This window comes from Rana temporaria, chromosome 2 (assembly GCF_905171775.1).
Source record: "Rana temporaria chromosome 2, aRanTem1.1, whole genome shotgun sequence".
Lineage (NCBI taxonomy): Eukaryota > Metazoa > Chordata > Amphibia > Anura > Ranidae > Rana > Rana temporaria.
The window spans coordinates 273,600,551-273,620,701 of NC_053490.1; the positions used below are offsets into that span (position 1 = coordinate 273,600,551).

A 20,151-nucleotide genomic window follows, 5' to 3' on the forward strand; every position below is an offset into this window, starting at 1 on the left:
GCCACATAGTTTTGTGTATGTTGACTGAAAAAGTGGAAATCCGATCGTGTGTACGAGGCTTAAGAGAGGAAGATTGTTATTTTCTTATGGCTGTATGATGTCACCATTTACCAATTCACAGTAACCTGCACAAAATGTGGGCAAGCCTGCAAGGCTGCAAAGGCGGTAGATACAGCTTCCACTTTATAACTGTGGTATAGTTCAATAAAATATGGTAAAATGGTTAGCAAAGAACAGCCTGAAACATGGAAACTGGCTAGGGTGAACAAGACTATATGGATCAAGCTTCTACCAAAGGATGGAAATAAAGTAAGCCATAACTGAACATGCATTCACCAAAAAAAGTGGGGTATGCGTCTATTCAAACCTGTATACTGTATATAGCCCAAAATGATACTTATATTGTGCTTTGCTCATTTAAACTGGCAACAGGATTGCTTTAATTTTCCATCCCAGCATATACTTACTTTTATTTCTCTCCTACCAACACTTAGTGCCAGTGCCACACAGTCAGTGTCGATGGAGGAATCCCTCCCGTGGAACCATTGTGTTCTCCCAGCATGGGAGAGGCGTCCCCCACTGGGAGAACACAGTGATTTCTGCTAGTGGCTATAATAGCAGCTAGTACTAATCGCACGTAAAATCCGACAGGCTCGTTTTATCCAAGTTGATCGGTCAATCAACTTGGGTACATTCAGCCTGCCCATACATGGTTTGAATCTTGCCCGATCCCTGATGAACCGCCCAAGATTCAAACTGTCTATGGCCGGCTAAAGGGCTAAATTAAAGTGAATCTGTTGCTGTGCCGGTGTGGGCAAAGCACAGGTTTGCTTTAAAGCGGAGCTCCACCCTAAAGTGGAACTCACGCTGATCGGAACCCTCCCCCCCTCCGGTGTCACATTTCAGGGGAGGGGGATGCAGATACCTGTCTAAAGACAGGTATTTGCACCCACTTCCGGCCACAACAGTCTTGGGCAGACTGCGGGCATTACGTCACCTCCCGTCCAGTCCCGTTGTGTGCTGGGAACACTCGGCTCCCAGTACACAGCGGGAGCCGATCGGCAGGCGCAGCGTGACTCGCGCATGCGCAGTAGGGAACCGGGCAGTAAAGCCGGAGCGCTTCACTTCCTGGTTCCCTCAGCGTGGATGGAGGGGGGAGCAGCAGGGTGACGAGCGATCGCTCGTCCTCTGCTGCGGACGGCGCTGGACTCCAGGACAGGTAAGTGTCCTAATATTAAAAGTCAGCAGCTGCAGCATTTGTAGCTGCTGGCTTTTAATTTTTTTTTTTCCAGGGAACATCCGCTTTAAAGATCACTTTTAAAATACTAAAGTAACTCTGTTCCTGAAAAAATATAACATAAAAAAATCTCCTGTAAACAATACAGTCCTGTACTGGTATTTTAAGCCACTAAAAATTGCTTAAAGTCTACCTGCGTCCACTTTTACAATTCTAAAGAAACTCTATTTCTGGAAAGTAATACATTTACAAAATCTGCTGTATTGTTGTAAGACACAGAATCTTTGATCTGTTGGTGAGAAAATCCACCTGAGGGATCAACACACATAATACACTTTCAGGAGTGTCAGTTGCCTACCTCCCCCACCACCCCTGTGGCCACTGTGTTACTATTGGGTTATGCAGGAGTTAAAGCGGTAGTAAACCCGATGACGTTTTTTTTTTTTTTTTAACACCTGAAAAGCAAAAGCCATAATGAGCTAGTATGCACCGTGACACAACGACGTGCTGAAAAAAATGAAGTTCAATGCTTCCAAGCATGAGTCGTCTTGATTCTGAGCATGCGTGGATTTTTAACCGACAAACGATCGTTTTTTTTCTATCGGTTAGGTATCCATCGGTTAAATTTAAAACAAGATTGCTTTTTTTTAACCTATGGATAAATAACCGATGGGGCCCACACACGATCGGTTTGGTCCGATGAAAACGTTCCATCAGACTGTTCTCATCGGTTTGACCAATCGTGTGTGAGCGGGATAAGGCTACTTTCACACGGAAGCCTTGCTAAAACAGCACCAGCGGGCCGGTTTTTTAGGTCTCGTGACAACGGGATCTTAAAAAAAAAAATGAAAAAAGATCAGATTTGCTCTTTTAAGACACTTTGGAAGCGCTGCCCAGTCATTTCAATAAGCAGGGGCGTTTTGGGAGCGCTATTAAGACCCCTTTCACACTGAGGCAGTTTTCAGGCATTTTAGTCTATGTGCCAGTTCATATCTACGCAGCTTCAAAGTCGCGCAACTTTGAAAACTGATATCCTGCGGGACGTTATTGTGGCTTGTGACTTCATCAAAAGAAGTCAAAGCAAGTCATGATGCCTCAAAGTAGTGCAGGAACCTTTTCCTAAGTTGCTGCGATGTTAGTTGCACTGATTAGAACGATTCCATTGCCATTAATGGGCTGTGACTTGTCATGCAACTTTGAACTCTCAAGTTGCATGACAAGTAACGGCAGTGTGAACTGAGCCTAAAAGAGGTGCTCCAGTCATATTTGTGTTTATTAAAGGGGAGTTCCAGCCAATAGTTATGTTTATTAAAAGTCAGCAGCTACAAAAAGTGTAGCTGCTGGCTTTTAATAAACATACACTCACCTGCTCCAGCGTTCCAGCGACGCGCCGGCCGGGGCTCTGCTCCTCTCCCCCTCTCCCCGGCCAGCGTCTTCATTGTCACTGTGGGCACCCGGCCGTGACAGCTTTCGGCTTCACTGCCGGGCACCCACTGCGCATGCGCGAGCGGCACTGCGCATGCGCGCGCGGCCCGGCGCTCTTTGATTGGACAGGCGATCGCCTAGGACCTGTCACGTGTCCTAGGCCATCGCCTACAGGGAGGGGCTGCCAAAAGGCGATTAAGCTTAATCGCCTTTGCAGCCCCTCGGCGGAAGGAGGAAGTGGGACAGGAAGTCCCCTTCTCCTGAAGCCCCCACTCCCCCCCCCCAAAAAAAATTACATGCCAAATGTGGCATGTAAGGGGGTGAGGAGTGGGATAAGCGGAAGTTCCATTTTTGGGTGGAACTCCGCTTTAAAAGTTAGCAGCTACAAAAATTTTAGCTGGTGACTTTTAATAAACAGACACTCTCCTGTCCCAAGATTCAGCGATATGCTCACCAGAGCCATTCCTTACAACAGTTCTCTGTCCCCGGTGCTGGCATCTCAACTGTTGGCAGCTGTCACAGCCGGGTGCCCACTGCACATCGTGAATGGTCCCGCAGTCTTCTGGGACCCGTGACGTGTCCCAGAGGAATGTGGAGAGGAGGGGGAGAAAATTTCTGCTAGAATCTCCTAGGCGATCTGAGTGGAAGAGGGAGCGTGTACCTGTCAATATCAGGTACCCGCACCTCCCCACAAAAAAAGTTGGGGGGAGGCTTTAGGCCGGGTTCACACCTATGCGAATTGAGTGCTGCTTAAACCGCATACAATTCGCAGAACATTTCTGAATACATTGTTTTCAATGAGGCTGGTTCACATATGTGCGATGCATTCGCACTGCGCATTGCCAAAAAAAACGTGTGCGTTTTCTAGGCGTTGTGCGGCTCAGGTGCGAATTCAGGCTCATTATCTTCTATGGGTACGCATCTGATTCGCACATGTGTTCATTTCTCTTCAGGATTTGTCTCATTCACCTCAATACACTTCCCTCCTCTCCCAGGTCTCCAAATTCGCAGCTAAAACGGAGATGATCTGCTGAACAGTTCTCTTATCTCTCTGCAGAGAGAACAGAGCTGAAATTCGCACCGCACTAGTGTGAATCCGGCCTTAAAGCGGAACTTTCCCTTTTGGGTGGAGTTCTGCTTTTAACTGCCCAGGAGCCCAAATGTTTGTTTGGACTTTACTACAGCTTTAATTGCAGACGTTCCTCATAACCAAAGTCCTCCAGACCATTCTTTAGCTTTGTTGCCCTTCTCTGGACTCCCTTGATTTCAATTACGTCCTTCCCAAGGTCCCCCTGACCAAACTCTCTCTCTTTCTTCTCGAGGACTGGTGACCAAAACCAGGTGGCATACTCAAGATGTGGCGGAACCAAAGTTCGGATCAGCTCTGGTATTTGCCTATCTTTGGTGAACAATGGATTCTCACCTTAAAATTGGTTGCCAGGGTGGTCCTGTTCACCCATTCATCGTTCCAGGTCCGATTTCAGCCCAAATTTTTGGCTGAATTCGGACCTGAAACAGACCAATAGACGCACAGGACCCTTGTGCAATTCGCACCGTAGCCGCTCCGGAGATTTGTGAATCGGCTCCAAAGAGAGCTGGTCATAATTTCCTGCTATGCGAATTGGATGCGGGATAAACCTCATCCAATTTGCAATAGTGTGAACCCAGCCGTATTGTATTTTCAGACGAATAATGTACGATCTGGTATCACATGAGATAATTTCAGATGAACCGTGGTGATCGGTTCTCGAAAGCTGTGTACTAACGATCACATTATCCCACGGTCGCTTTGAAAGCGGTATTTTTTTATCTGATTTTCTGATGGTGTGTGCGAGCCTCAATGAACATCAGTGGTATATACTGTATATAACTTATGAAGTAAATGCTGGAAGCCGAGTCTGTCCCACAGACAGAAGGAACACACAGGAAATGTCCCGTCTTAGGAATGCATATCCCGTATCTTCCCAAGTTAACCCTACAAATGCTGGCGGGAGCAGCCCTATCCGACGCCCTCTAAACACTCCCTCACGAATCGTCCTGCAGCCCCCCCAAACTTTCCACACACGACGACTGTGTGACCAGCATCCCAAATTCCTTTTATGTTACTTTTCCTCACAACTTTGCTAACGTTTCTGTCACGTCCTCTCACCACATGTGTGACTTACGTTCTAATTCATTTCTTTATGTTGTAGTGAGTGAATTCAGTCATGGTCCCCCCTAAATACACAGCACCCCCAGCTACTATCTATGGTCCCTCTCCTCTCCTCAGCCATGTCCATCATCCACACTCTGTAGCCCAAAGCACGCTAGCACAGCCCTGGGCGCTGTATCCAGCGCAACAGGAACACCACGCCCCTACCCCCCTCGCCGGCCCCATTGGCTGAGCCGTTCCTCTCATCGGTCAACTCTCCTGTCTGATTGGCTGCCTCCTTTGCCCGACACAGCTATATAAAAAGAGGAGGGAGGGTAAAAGAGCGCAAAGCGAGATATCGGTGCAGAGGTGGAGCGGTGCAGATAGCTCTGGGAGCTGAGACTAGGGTGGAAAGATTTCGTTTTTCATTTTTTTTTCTTCCTCTGGATACAGTTTTAGCGAACTTGCTTGTCAATCATGGGGAGCGTCGAGTCCAAGAGCCAGAATGCAGAGACCGCTACAGCGAGCAAAGCAGCAGAGCAGGTAAATTCCTGAGCGATACCGATCCACAAGTGGATGTGTGCCTGTCTTTTGGGCGCGTCCGCTGTCTGTAGACGAAGGGGGGGCTTTGTCGCCTTGTTTTGGGGCAGTACGTGACCTGTTACGTGCCGTCTGATCGTTATGGAGCGATCTTCCATTCTATAGATCTGGTAGGGGGAGGGGGGGCGATCGCTGATTGAGTGCAGGGGGGGTCTTCTTGTGACTGATGAGCTGTATAGACGGATGGATGGGTGTGGAGTGCAGGGGGTCTTGATGATCTGTAGTCTAATGGAGGGGTGTGGAGTGTAAGGAGGGGTCTTCGTGTGACTGATGAGCTGGGGGATGGGGGATCTTCTTGTGACTGAGATGTGCGGGGGTCTTATAGCAGATCTTACTGATGAGCTGTAGTTGATTGAGAAATATGGTTTGCTGGGGGGGGTCTTGATGATCTGTAGTCTGATGGAGGGGTGTGGAGTGTAGGGGGGGGGGGGGGGGTCTTGTGACTGATGTGCCATACTGATGAGCTGTATAGTCTGATGGAGGGGTGTGGTTAGCCATCAGCTGTTAAGATCAGATACCTGAGAGAATGATTAAAGGGACTTTTTTTCTGGGAATCTTTTGGACTTTAAGAATGAGATCACCAAAAGATCCCTTTGACAACCTCATTCTGTAAAAATCTGACTGCCAGGAGCTAGGAAGGTTGGGGGGGGGGGGGGGGGGTTAGATTAAAAAAAAAAAAAAAAAAAAAAATCCACCTAATGAAGGAAAAAAAAAATCCCCTTATAAAACCAATGTTTCTTCTTTGTACAGGAAAACGGGCATGTAAAGACAAACGGGGATGCTGTGCAGAAGCTGAACGGGGATGCTGCTGCTGAATCCAATGGCTCTGCGGAGCCAGTTGCTGAGGAGGCGGGATCTGGGGAGACCATTGAGCAAGCCCCACCTGCCAATGGAGATGCCAAGCCAGAGGAGCCCCCAGGAAAGCAGGGAAAGAAAAAGAAGTTCTTTAAGAAGCCGTTCAAGCTGCCATTCCGCAAAAACAAAAAGGAGGCTGCTGATGCTGATGCTGCTGCTGCTGCAGAGGAGAGCCCAGCTGGAGAGGAGGCTGCTTCCCCCAAGGAAGAAAATGTTGCTAAGGCAGAGGAACCACAAAGCGAAAATGTAGCAGAGCCCACCAGCGCCCCTGAGGATGCCAGTACCGCTTCTGCAGCTGCCCCAGAAGAAGCTCCTGCCGCCCAGCCTGAGCCTGCTGCTGCCCCAGATGCTACCCCAGCTGAGCAGAGTGAACCTCAGCCCAGTAAGGAGCCGGCTGCCGAGCTGCCTAAGGAGGAGTAGCAGGGGGAACCCTCCATCAGACTACATTGAGCCCTTTTTACACCTGTCATTCACCACAGCCCTGGGTACTGTATCTAACCTATGCAGGGTGTGAACAGACCTTTATGTGCCAAAAGTTTCTGGTCCCCCTTCCGTGAAAATCTTCACTACCCTAATTATGTCTTATGTTAAAGCTAAAACACGTGTACTGGTGAGGTTTAGGACTGATCGGGTAAAGGTGTGAACTCTTATCATCCAGACTGAAACTCATGATCTGTTCCATCGACAATCGTAGCTTTGAGGACAACACTAGTTGGAATTTGAGGTGGATGCAAGGGGCTGCTTTCCCAGAAGTGGACTTTATTCCAAAATCTAAGCAGTGACCCTGAAACCAGTTTTTCAGAGGTGGCTGAGCGTGGTAAACTTTCCCTTCTCAGGGTGTGAGCTGTGAATTCACCATGCTACAACCTACTAAAGTTCTTCTGGTGTGTGTGTGCGTGAAATGAGAATGTTTTCCTGTAAATACTTTTTTTTATGGTCTGGTTCTGTGGTGACTTTTCTAACTTCTTTTAAGTTGTTGTTTTTTTTTTCCATTGTGATATTTTAAATAAATTTTAATCCCTTTACTCCAAGATGTCTAAAGTTATTTTGTGGCACAACAGTCTTTTTTTTTTTTTTTTTTTTTTTTTTTTTTATTGCTCCATTTGTTCATGCATTTTATTTCCTCAACCTAGGCCTCAGACAGCAGGGGTTTAGGTATGGTAATTAATGAATGGTGTTTTAATGGTCTTTCCTTGCTGCAGGAAAGCATTAAACTAGGCAGATTAGAATTTGGGGAGGAAAATGGCAAGGCTGGGTTCACACTATTGCATTGTCGGACATTGCATGTGATTCGCACCACATTACAGATCACATGTGATGCAAATATAGCCATACAGATTGTATGGCTGAATTTGCATTGCATTTGGACCAAAATGGTGCATGACTTGAGTTTCTTCCTCCCGCACTAGAATCGCATTGCATGGGTCTTCCCACCCATGCAATCTGATTCCTGCAGTTGGCACTGCGAACTGATCTGGGGATGCCATTAACTTTGTTTTGACACCTGCAGACAGTGGTGGGGCAGTGTGAAGTTCCTGTGAGGAGACGTGTGATGCTGGAATCGCACTGCTTCCCTCATAGCATTTGTGTGAATCCAGCCTAAAGACCAAGCCAGATTTCATCTGTGCTCCGTGCATAGGACAGCTTTAATTGATGTCACTATTTTATTAAATAAGTACTTTTGAAAGATGGTGGAATAGTTTTTGTATCGAACATCTATTTCATGGTTCCTCTGCATAAAAATAACTTCCATTGTGTTGCTAAGACATGCATGCACAGTGCAAATTTCTTTCCTGAAACCATGGGTTGCAGAAAATTTTGCATGGTTCCCCAATCAATACAGACAGTGCTGACAGGGGAATCGGCAATTGTTTTCATCTCGGCAGTGATTATCATTAGCAGCTATAGTAGCCTCTAGTGAGAATCTGGCAGGCTGGTTTTACCCAAGTTGATCAATTTAATTTTGTACCGTGTGCCTGCACATTAAGGCTTCATTTCCACTGGCGTTTTTACAGCCACTGTTGTTAGGCTTTTTTACAGCTTAAAAACGCCTGTCCATGTTTATTTTGTAAAAAAAAAAAAAAAAAAAATTTTTTTTTTTGTGAGCTGCAGCTTTAAAAATGCAGCGGCCGCGTTTTTGAGCGTTTTTTAACGTCTGGCGTTTTTACAGCTCTACTCTGGAGCTTCAGAACGCCCTGGTCCCGCGTTTTTTTTACAGCTCAAAAACGTCTATGCCACTTGCAGCTCAAAAACGCCTATGTGGGAATGAAGCCATAGAATAACATGGACAGGCGTTTTTAAGCTGTAAAAAAACGCTCAGAAACGTGGCTGTAAAAACGCCAGTGGAAATGAGGCCTAACAGTTCAAATCTTGGATGGTTCCTGCTGAACTGGCTGAGATTCTAACCATGTATGGCCAGCCTAATCCACTTTTTCCTGTTGGCATTGGTCATATCCTTCCATGTAGTATTTGTGTAGGTTAGTCTGAAGATGTAGCCTGGTTAATTCAGCCCATGTTGAACAACAATTGGGTCGCTTACTATACTACTTCCAACTATGCAATAAGTAAGCCCAGCAAATACATTGGATATAAAGCACACAGTTGTAACTATAGAGGAGATTTTACAGTTAGACTCGTACATGTGACCAACTTTAGTTTTGGCCTGATAATGTCAAATTTCGATCTGATCCACGCTGCGCAGTAAGTGCTTTAGCTTCTTGTATCCAACACCTTCATAAATTGGTAGTGTCGATTTTTATTTTTTTTAAACTTGATTTTGCAACCAACATTCTGGTCAAAGGCTGATAATCAAAATCCATAGGAAATAACTCTTGCCAAGTGTTTTTTATATATAGGGGTGTATCTGCCCTAAGGTCAGTTATTCCCACTACAAGTCTTATCTGCTTCTGTTCTGTGAATTCAGAAAAATGTATTTTGTTAACCAAGAGGAATGGCCTAATATCCAAGCTAGAAACTGGTATTTGAAGTCACACGCTCTAGTGCTGTCATCCTATACTGACTGGTTGGACCAAGCATACAAGTTGGAAGCTGAATGCCCTTGGCTACATACTTTTTCTGGGTCAATAACATATTAGAAAAGTTGGGCTGTTGATGAAAACCTGGAGCCTACAAAGTTAAAAGGAAACCTGGGAATACAAGAGTTTCTCCAGTCCTATCAATGGTGCCAGGTTTCAGGGCTATCCTGTGCTATCTATTAACTTTGTAAGTCATTTTCACTGAACAATCCTGTACAGGCTTCATGCAAATGTCATCTATGAGTACTAAAAATTAGTGAGACCACAATATAAGCCTGCACAATGACAGCATTCATACTTTCAGATTCTGTCTGATAAGAGGAGCTTGTATATAATATTAACCATAAAAGACTCCCTCGAAGAGGAAGGGCTTTTGAACCAGTTGTAAAAAGTTTTGCCGGCTCAATGGTTTCACTACAGCTTTACGGTAGCCTTGGTAAGTATCTTAGCAAAGCTGAAAGGGCTTACAGTAGTAGACCTATGGACAGGGAGGGGGCTACCCAAAGTTTTACTTCAAGCTTTATACACACTCAAGACTAGCAGTGAGCACACTTCATCAATGCTGTTTTATAATTCTGGTAAGTAATAGCGTTATGGACACACAAGTTCAGACCGCAATATCTTTTTTTTTTTAAACAAAAACATTTTTGAGAGAAAATTTAAACTGGAACGCTAGTCCAAAAACAAAACATGGGTGATCAGGCAGGGTTTTAATGCAGAAGAGACCTGCTTTGTCTCATCTGCATAATTATTAAAGAAAACATGTAAAGCAGGATTACTTTTCTCTCCACAATTGGAGAATATTTTTATAAATAAAGGTCTCTAACCTTTTTAGTGCTTCACCACATGTTTTGTGACCTGCAGCACACACCACACAGGGAGGGGGTTCTGCAGATGTATCAAGGTCCCATATACAAGCATGTGCTAAGACGTAAAAACCCACTGTGCGTGCAGAAATGTGCCACCGGGCTTTTCTGGGTCCCAATGACCCTTGGCACATACACACCACACAATATTTAAATATGGTGACTCAGGAGAGAAGGAGCAAGACCAAATCAGCACAGGACTGAACTTCCTTTAACCCAGTAGCATTACACAACTCCAACCAAGTACAGTATTGTCAGAGGGTTAGTAAGGGCAGTCTCCTTACGACTCACAATAGTTTTTTTCTTTTTATAAAAGGAAAATATCACTCTCAAAAAGGATATCATCCCTATACAAGCAGTTTTCTTGTAACACTATTATCTACATAAGACATGTCCAGTTGTATAATACAGTTTAAAAACCACTGTAGTCAGCCACATAGTTATTTGAGAATCCTAACTACTTGTCACCCACAGTACTTTTACTATGCATGGGAGGCAGCTGCAGGCACAACGACATACTAGTAAGTTGTGGCGCACAGCCCCATGATCAGACACAGCGGATCATGGTGTCATGTGATTGTTATGATCAATCATAGCAATGGCGTGTAGGTAAAACAGTCATGAATGGCTTTCATTCATGATTGTCTTGCTTACTATTGTGATGCTGTAATTGGCCCATAGCTATCACATGGTACCTGACCAGTCACAGCACCCTATACCCAGGGCCGGCGCTAGCGCAAGGCAACATGGGCACTTGCCTTACGGCGCCAGCGTCGGCCCTGGGAACAGGGCGGAAAAGTGACCGAGATTTTTATTTATTTATTTGCACCGCCACAAAGTGTCTGTGTATGATATCCACCACGTTATGGTATTCCACCATGGGAAGTGCCATCGGCACTATGGGGGGGGGGGGGAGAAGCTCCCTGCTCTTAAAAAGATTCCCACCCATCCTCCTACGGCTGCGGCCGCCTCCCGCAAGCCCCGGTGGCGGCACAGCACGTCTTTACCTGCAAAAAAAGAGCTCAGCTGTGTCTGGCAGCAATGCATGGAGGAGCCGAGTGTGACAGGCGCCCCCATGCTTGGTGAAAAGTGTGACCGGCCAGACCAGCGTCATTTGGCTAACCAGCTAGCATAGGCGGAGCCTAAAGCTTCACCTACCCTCCTCTGCTCGCCTTCATCAAGTTCCCCAGAGCGGGTCAGTGAGTGACGTGACGTCACCCATCGCGTGAGGTTTCTGTGGGGTGGAGGACAGCCTGGACAGAGAGGAGACTTTGCAATTTGAGAAACCGGGAACCCCAAAGCCAGGCCCAGGCAGCAGCAGGTGAGGCCAGCCCAGGTACCGTGTATCATGTGTATGTTGTTGCACTGTATCATGATGTGTGCCAGGTTCTAACTGCCAGACAGTGCCAAGCAGCCAGAATGTATAGTACTTGCTCAACATGGATAAAATAAATTAGAATTATGCATAGCCATAGATATCATAAATAAAGTGATTTGTGCAAGTAGTACCTGCTGTTGCACAAATCACTTTATTTATATCTATGGTTATGCATAATTCTAATGTATTTAATCCATATTGAACAAGCACTATATTTTATTGTCTGCTTGAATCTGTTTGGTTATGTGCCTGGCACATGACTTAGGCTACTTTCACACTGGGGCACTGTGCCGTCGGCAGTAAAGCGCCGCTATTTTAGCAGCACTTTACTGTCGTTTTTGCGGCGCTATTCGGCCACTAGCAGGGGGCCTCAAAGACTTTTTTTTGAGCGTCCTGCCAGCACACTCCTAGAGACCCAAAAGGGTTAAAAACCGGCTGCAAAGCCCCGCTGCAGCGACGCTTTTCTGGCGGTTCAGTGGCGCTGCCCATTGATTTCAATGGGCAGGGGCGCTTTAGAAGCAGTGTGTACACGGTTTCTACAGGGCCTCAAAGATGCAGCTACTAGGACTTTTTTGAGCACCCTGCCAGGGCACTGCTCCAGTGTGAAAGCTCTCGGGCTTTCGCATTGGAGTGAGAAAAGAGGCTCTTTCAGGGCACTTTGCAGGCACTATTTTGTAGCACTGTAGCACCTGCAAAGCTCCTCGGTGTGAAAGTAGCCTAAGACCCCTTTCACACTAAGGCACTTTGCAGGCGTTATAACGCTAAAAATAGCGCCTGCAAAGCGCCCTGAAAGAGTGGATCCATTCACTCAAGTGTGAAAGCCCAAGTGCTTTCACACTGGAGCGGTGCGCTGGCAGGACATTAAAAAATCCTAAAGCGCCTCTGCCCATTGAAATCAAAGCAGCGCTTTGCAGGTGTTTTTTTTAAACCCTTTCTCAGCTGCTAGCGGAGGTTAAAAGCATGGGTGCTGATATTACTGCAATTGTGGGTGCTACAAAAATCCTTGCACCGGCCCTGCCTATACCATGTGCTTAGCTCTAGCCAATTACAGATCACAATGGGAAGCAAGCTGTCATGAATGAGAGCCATTTATATCTAAAACTGCTGCTTAGAACGGTGATCAGCACTGGTATAGGCAAGAATAGTCGAAAGGGGTGGGGGGGGGGGGAGAAAAAAAAAAAAAACATAACAGACAGCCCTCCTCCAGAGTAGTACAGTACTAGGGTGATACTGAAAACTAACCACTCTGATGACAGTATACCTGATCACCGCCACACCAGTCATATGATGATACTGCACTGGTGACAGTATATAGTGATTTTTTTTATTTAATTTCTTAATTTTCCACCATTTTGGCACCATTGTCATTTTTACAGCGACCAGTGCTATAAAAATGACATGGGCAGTGAAGGGGGTTAAAGAGGAAGTAAACTCTCTCTTAAAAAAAAAATAAAAACCTGCAAGACAAAGGCATAATGAGCTAGTATGCATAGCGGCGGCAATTTAAAGGGGACGTGTGTATATACGTCCATTTTTGCAGCTGAGCCATTCTGACGACGTATAAGTTTGTGCGGCAGTCGGCAAGAGGTTAAATACCACCGAAAGAAAAGTATTTGTGTGGAAAAAAAAAAATGTCATTTGCATACTGTGTTGCATGACCAAGCTATTGTCAGTTAAAATAGCGCAGTGCCAAATAACAAAAAATGGCCTGATCATGAAGGGGTAAAACCTTCTCATGGTCAAGTAGTTAAGAGCTTGTTCACACCATGTACAGTGACCTGCACAGAGCAACGTAGCCTCACTGCTATGGTATACAGAAAACATTGTTATCTGTGTGCCAGTGGCGTTTTGAAGTGGGTTGCCTAAATTTCACCATGTTATAACTAAGCACAAGATGTGTGACTATCTACATTACAACATAGGAAAGGAAAAGAATACCGCTCCAAGCCCTGCGACATATGCTGTGCTCCTGCCTTGTAGTACTGACAGGTGCTGATCCGTGGAAAAAAGAAATGTTTCTGGACTGCCGCACTCTGATAGAGTGCGGCAGTCCAGGAACATTTCTTTTTTCCATACAGTACAACATAGATGTTTTTGTTGGTATCCTGTTGCGTTGTGCAGCTGCCCATTCCAAGTTACCTTGTTTGTCACAGTGGCGAGCCATGCCAGCACCTGAGGGGTTACTTGCTTTGGGATCTCCTTGGCTCACCTGCAGTGGTAATTTCTCTTCTGCCTTCAGCAACACACCTGAAGTTCTCAACACCAAATGAATGAAATGTAATAAATAAAAAAAGATAGCTAATGGCAGGCACCTAGTGAACACTTCAGACATTAGCCCACACACTAAAACAAAATTAGCATAAAGTCTAGTACCAGGCTGAATGTCAAAGCCATTCAGACGGCTTTTGTCAAAGGGGCATAATCAAAAAAAAAAAAAAAAAAGTCTCCAGCTCTATGCCAATGGCTGAGAGCACAGACTGGAGCGTTCAGCAGGCACTACTGCTCCTCTGAAAAGCAATCAGTCTGTTTGACAGGTGGTGAGGAGGCAATAGGTTGCCTCCTCACCACCTGATTTAAACCCATGATTGTCACGCAATGCATGCGATTGCATCACAGTACTATGGCAATTAGAGGTTTAAATCAGGCGTGAGGCGGCGACACTGTGCCTGGTGATCTTTGATTTCTCCCATGTTGTCAAAGCAGATCTTCACCTCCTAAAAGGTTGCCCCCCTCCTCCCCAGTCGAGAATGTTAAAGCTAGTGGGTCAACATAGTAAGTCTGGCAACAAGCATTTTCAAGGGGGTAAGCACCAAGTTTGGCCACAAGGCACCACTTCAGCATTAAACGGATTTAGCTACATGTACCCAATTAGGGTCACATTCCACTGGATGCAAATAACCATACAAACAGCAGATTAAAAAAGTTTTAGTTTTATTGTGGGTAATCAAGAGGTAATCTAATGATGATATGATGTTCTCCAGCATTAACCTGAACGCAGGAGTACATTTGAATGCAAAAATATAGCTCAATAGCTCTGCAAAAACACAACATAAAGTTGTGAAAGAGAACATCTTCTATAGATCATGAAAGGCTACAGGGAAATATTACAAGTACCAGCTACCTCTTAAAGGGGTTGTAAAAGAAAAAAAATGTTTTTCATAATAAGCATTCTTTACCTGCAGACATTCCTCTTTTCACTTCCTCATTGTTCGATTTTGCTCAGAAGTTGCTCTATTTCTTCTCTGTTCTGTTAACTTCCTGCTTGTCTGATTTTACTGACCACCGTGACGGGAGGCTTTACTGCGGTGGTCAGTAACGTGCTCACCCCCTCCTGGGAACTACATCTGTGCGGCAGGACGCTCTCTACATGTTAGAGACTTCAAGGAGGTGTGAATTACTGGGCGTGCCGCAATTCATACTGGGAAATGTAGTTCTTACATGAACGAGCGCCGCAAACCAGGAAGTGAATGAGAACAGAAACTAGAACGCCGGAGGTGATATAGAGGAAAGAATTTAATAGGTATTTACTTGTTTTTTAACAGAATCATTACACTATTCTGTCTACCGTGCAGACATTAATTTTAGCCCAAATTTTTTTTTTCCTTTACAACTCCTATAAAAGGTATGTTAAAAAACCCGTATTTCTCCAAAAAATTACTAAATCCAAGATGTTCCAGCAGTTTGTATTTTATTTCACCTCACTTTTGTTAAATGCAGGTATTGCTTCCCTTTGATTCGTTTTGTTCAATGCACTATACTGAGAGTCCAAATGGTTAAATTAAAGGGAATATTTTAGGACACCGTAAATGCATGTCAAATATTTTTCCTGCAAATGTTTGTTTCCATAGTAATCTTGTATTAATGCATTTACAAGCGTTACACTGCAAACATCCATCTTGTGACCACTATTCAATACAGTATACAATGTCTCATGACTTCCCTGAGGTATGTTCAATTATCACACCAAAAAAAAAAAAACAAGCTCCGTAACAAATTGCGCACAGCAGCTGCGTGAGGCTAACCAGAGATAAGACAGGGGCTATACATTTATTTTGTCGCTCAATGTAAAGCAGCCCAGTGGTCCTGGAGAATGAAGGTATTTGAAGAACTGAGGCTTTATTATCAGATTTTTTTTTTTTTTTTTTAAGAATCTCTACTGTCCATTATTTTAGGTTGATGATAATAAAATACACTTTCATATCATTTATACAAATCTGAAATATCTGAGCCTATAATCTGTGGTGGTGTTAGAACAAGTCGCATTCAGGTGACTAATATAACCAAATACAGTTAATAGTTTTAGACCGATTAATTTTAAAGTGAATGTAGACCCTCAGATATACCTAGTGCAGTGAACAAACTCAGATTAAACAAATCCTCCTACATAAGTTTCACAAGTATATCTGCTGTCTTCAGATTTTTTTATACAGTTTAGAGAGTGCACGTCCTGTTTGAATTTTCTCTTCCTGATTCACCTGTGGGTGCGGATTCTTGCTATACACTGAGCCATCCGATTGGAGGAAAGGCGCGCGCGCGCACACACACACACGCAACCCAAGAGCTGGTCTAGTCACAGGGTGATTTTATCTCAGTTGTTGGAGAACCTGTCAGAAGTTATCCTGCTAACAGAAAAAGGGAGCAGGAGAAAGCTACAGAACTTAGGGCTTTGAAGAGAGATAAGGAGATAAGAAAACACTGCAGATATAGGTGTCCAGCTAAAATTTCATGAAAAGCAAGTTTACATCTACTTTAAGCCTAATGTATGAAATGTCTGACTGTAAAACAATTTTTTCACCCTAGCGCCCAGCAAGTAACTATAAGGCCCCTTTCACACAGGTAGGGTCTGCCCGTTGGACCACCCATTGCCCTCTATGGAGTAGTGGATGTCAAACAACATGTCTTCATTGAAAACTGCCACCATATGTTCCTGTCCATTAAAACAGACGGCATCTGTCTGGCAAATCAGACGAGTCAGGTGGAAATGGACGGGTGGTCAGTTTCCATCCGACAACCCATAGAGGACAGTGGGCCGTGTTCACGTCCACTCCACTTATGCATCTCTGTCTTCTCAGCGCAAGGGGGGGGGGGGGGGTTCAGGGTTGGTGGATCAGCGGAGATGCAATGACCAGCGAGAACCATCATGCATGATGGTTCTCGCTGGTCATTGCATCTATGACACTGAACATTTTTATAGCTACTTCTAGGGGCATCTGACTATTTCCCGCTTCTAAATGCACCTCTATTTTGGCATATGTGTCAATGCATACAGCCTTTAAAAGCCGGAAAAGCTGAGCTACTTAACGGTAACATCATTTTCCAGGAGTCTTTCAAGACAGCAACCATAGAGAGAACCTGGCTACTCCCTTCTCAGGAAACACTGCCTTCAACTCCAAGATTTAAGCCTCATCCTCCCCCGGCGCCTCAGTTCTTCAAGAGTACCTCCAGCCAACTAGGGAGACACAAGAACACATCATACCTGACAGTCTCATGCGATGAGTTCACAGGGATATCCAATAAATTGGGTGGGTACTGTTGCTGTCCTGAAAGACTCCTGGCAAAGGATGTTACCGGTAAGTAACTCAGTTTTTCCCTTGTTCGTCTTTCAGGACAGCAACCATAGAGAGGATAAGCGAGCGCCTCATCTTAGGATGGGACTACTGCCTGCAATACTTTACGACCAAAGGCCTGGTCTTTGGCTGACAGCAGGCCCAATCTGTAATGCTTCACAAACGTGGCAAATCTGGACCATGTTGCAGCCCTACAAATCTTCTCTGGAGAAGCACCAGCCCACTCTGCTTGAGAAGTCGCCACTGCCCTGGTGGAATGTGTCCTAATACCCCTAATAGTTCCCCCACAGGATTCAAACAGAAAGTAGGTACAATTATTTTCTGGCCTCTACGAAACCTAGAGGCCACTTTTTGCAAAAAGGCCGGATCCGTTATAAAAAAAAATATATATATATATATATATATATATATATAAAAAAAATGTATCACAGAGAGGGACAGAATGTTGACATCAGCCCATCTGACGATGGCTTCTGCCAGAACGCACAGGGATCCACTTCTGGTACCACCCCCTGCCTGTTGATATAGGCCACCGCTGGGGAGTTGTCCAACCGGACACGCACATGCTGACCTTGACGTTCTCCCTGAAAGGATCTGAGTGCCAGCGCTACTGCCCTCAGCTCTCTCCAGTTGGAGGACCTCTCTGCATCCTCTCTCTCCCCCCAGGTCTCTTGTACAATCCGGGAATCTAGGTGCGATCCCCAACCTGTTCCACTCGCATCGGTCGTGACAGTCCTGGATAGCGGTAGGATCCATTCCAGACCCTGCAACAGATTTACCCCCTTTCTCCACCACCAGAGGCATTACTTGACCCGACTTGGTACCAAAATCAGGGAATCCAAAGGACCCCCGACTGTGGTCCCAGACTCTCAGAATAAACAGTTGTAGAGGGCAAAAATGCAGCCTCGCCCACTCAACTGCCAGGAGCATCGATTTCGGTAGGCCCAAGGCTGACAATGCCTTTCTTACCGAGACCCGACAGCTACCCTGGAGAAGCAACAATGCTTTGTCTACCGTCTGAATCTTCTCTGAGGGAATAAAGACCCTCTGACTTGTTGAATCCAACACGTAGCCCAGGAAGGTGACTTTTTGGGACAGAACTAAGCTGGATTTCTCTAGGTTCAAGAGCCACCCCAAGTTTTCTAGGATGTCTCTTGCTACCTGAAGATCCCAAGACAACTGCTCTGGAGAAGGGGCAAACAGAAGAAGGTCATCTAAGTATACGACTACTGAGACTCCCTTGAGTCGCAGGAATGGCAAGACTTCCACCATCACCTTGTTGAAGATGCGAGGGGGGGGGGGGGGGGAGATTATAGACCAAAGGGGAGCGCTCTGAACTGAAGATAAAAAAAAACCCTTCTCTGGTTTTTACCACCAGCCTGAGGAACTTTTCAATGCCTTTGAAAAGAGTTTCCTTTCAGGATCATGCCATTCTCTTGATGGCATCGATCAAGACATCATGGACTAGTAACACCCTCTTTTTCTGTTCCCCTAAGCCCTTGTACATCCGATCGTGTAGCTACAAAGCCTTCCTAAAGTGGTGTGGATCGCTTCTAAGAGATCCTCCACCTCCTCAAGGGAATGCTTATACCGAGAGGTTTTATTGGACTCCCTGTCCATCCGATTCTCCCTAAGAATCTGCATCAGCGCTGTCTGCCTCTTCCTCAATTTCCTCTCTGGAGCCCTCCGGCTTCTCACCACTACTAGGAAGAACTTCCGCTAGGCTAGGTGTAACACTCCGCTGTGCTGGTGAAAGGTTGCTCTGGGGCGACTGAAAATTGGAAAACAGTGCCTGAAAAGTGCTCGAAAGCTCTTTAACTGACGCTGCCAGGTCCACACCCTGCTCTGCCGCCTGCTCCCTTACTAGCCCCTCAATACACTCCCTGCAGAGTGCCTTGGCCTAGTACGCTCCCATGGCAGTTCTGCACAAAGGGCATTTCTTCTTAGACCCATGGGGCGACTTACTTGTGTGTGAGTGAGAGCTGCATAAGCTAGAGCCCACCAGCGCTTAACACACCGGACCACCCACCACCAGGGTCCCAGATGCACCCTCCTTCCCCTCGACCACCAGGGAGGGGAGAAATACCCATGGAGCCAATGGGGAGAGGTAAGGGAACACCAGCCCAGCACTCGGTCCGCTCTCGTAGGCCACGCCTGGAACCGGAAAACGTGGATCCCGCGGAAATGCACGCTCCCACTATCCGGCCTCCAGAGCCGACCGCGAATGCAGGGAGGACCTAGTACACTTCTCGCAGCTCCACCCCATGGCAAACGAAGAGCGGACCTCCCCAAGAGAAGCCGGGGTGCGCGGAATGCAGCCACATCCGGTGCCATGGGCTCCCTAGCGCGTGCGAGAGAGAGAACAAAATAGCCTCAGCCTCCCCGGCTGCTCAGCTTGGTTCCTTATGGTGTGTCCTCCGGCAGGAAAACACCGCTAACTGAGGGGGGAGGATGAGGCTTAAATCTTGGAGTTGAAGGCTGCGTTTCCTGAGAAGGGAAGAGCCAGGTTCTCTATGGTTGCTGTCCCAAAAGACTAAACTCACCTAAAAGCTAGAGCATTCATTTCAACGGCCAGAATAGATTTATTCCAGCCAATGAAATTAAATGCCCAAGAGCTTGACGCCTGTAATAGCTTTACAAAAGGTGTCGACACTTTAATAAGCGTTGGGCATTTTTTTTGAGTTCTAGAAGATTTTTTTTTTTTTTTTTTTTTTAAGATTTACATCCTGTGTGCATGAGGCCTTATGCCGTGTACACACGCTCATTTTTTGGCATGTAAAAAAAACAACGTTTTAAAAAAATTTCATTTAAAATGATCGTGTGTGGGCTTCATATAATTTTTAGGATTGTGAAAAACGACAAAAAAATAAAAATTCAAACATGCTGCATTTTTAACAACGTTTTAAACTATATCGTTTTTCGGGTTGTAAAAAATTATCATGTGGGCTAAAATTACGTTAAAAACCTGCGCATGCTCAGAAGCAAGTTTTGAGACGGGAGTGCTTGTTCGGTAAAACTACCGTCCGTAATGGAGTAAGCACATTCATCACCAGTGGC

The 20,151-nt window shown here is 45.6% G+C and overlaps 1 protein-coding gene across 1 annotated transcript; it reads left to right on the forward strand.

The window, feature by feature from the left end:
- The first annotated feature begins 5,121 nt into the window (after window positions 1–5,121).
- On the forward strand, window positions 5,122–7,279 carry MARCKSL1 (MARCKS like 1). Its single transcript, XM_040337039.1, has 2 exons — window positions 5,122–5,336; window positions 6,144–7,279. The coding sequence occupies exons 1-2, from the start codon at window positions 5,271–5,273 to the stop codon at window positions 6,666–6,668; spliced, it is 591 nt and encodes a 196-aa protein (XP_040192973.1). The 5' UTR covers window positions 5,122–5,270; the 3' UTR covers window positions 6,669–7,279.
- Window positions 7,280–20,151: the final 12,872 nt, after the last annotated feature.

Bases quoted from the DNA above. Each gene is read 5' to 3' on its own strand.
- MARCKSL1 (XM_040337039.1), top strand. From the start codon at position 5,271: ATGGGGAGCGTCGAGTCCAAGAGCCAGAATGCAGAGACCGCTACAGCG. The intron at 5,337-6,143 runs GTAAATTCCTGA...TTCTTTGTACAG, and splicing joins CGAGCAAAGCAGCAGAGCAG to GAAAACGGGCATGTAAAGAC.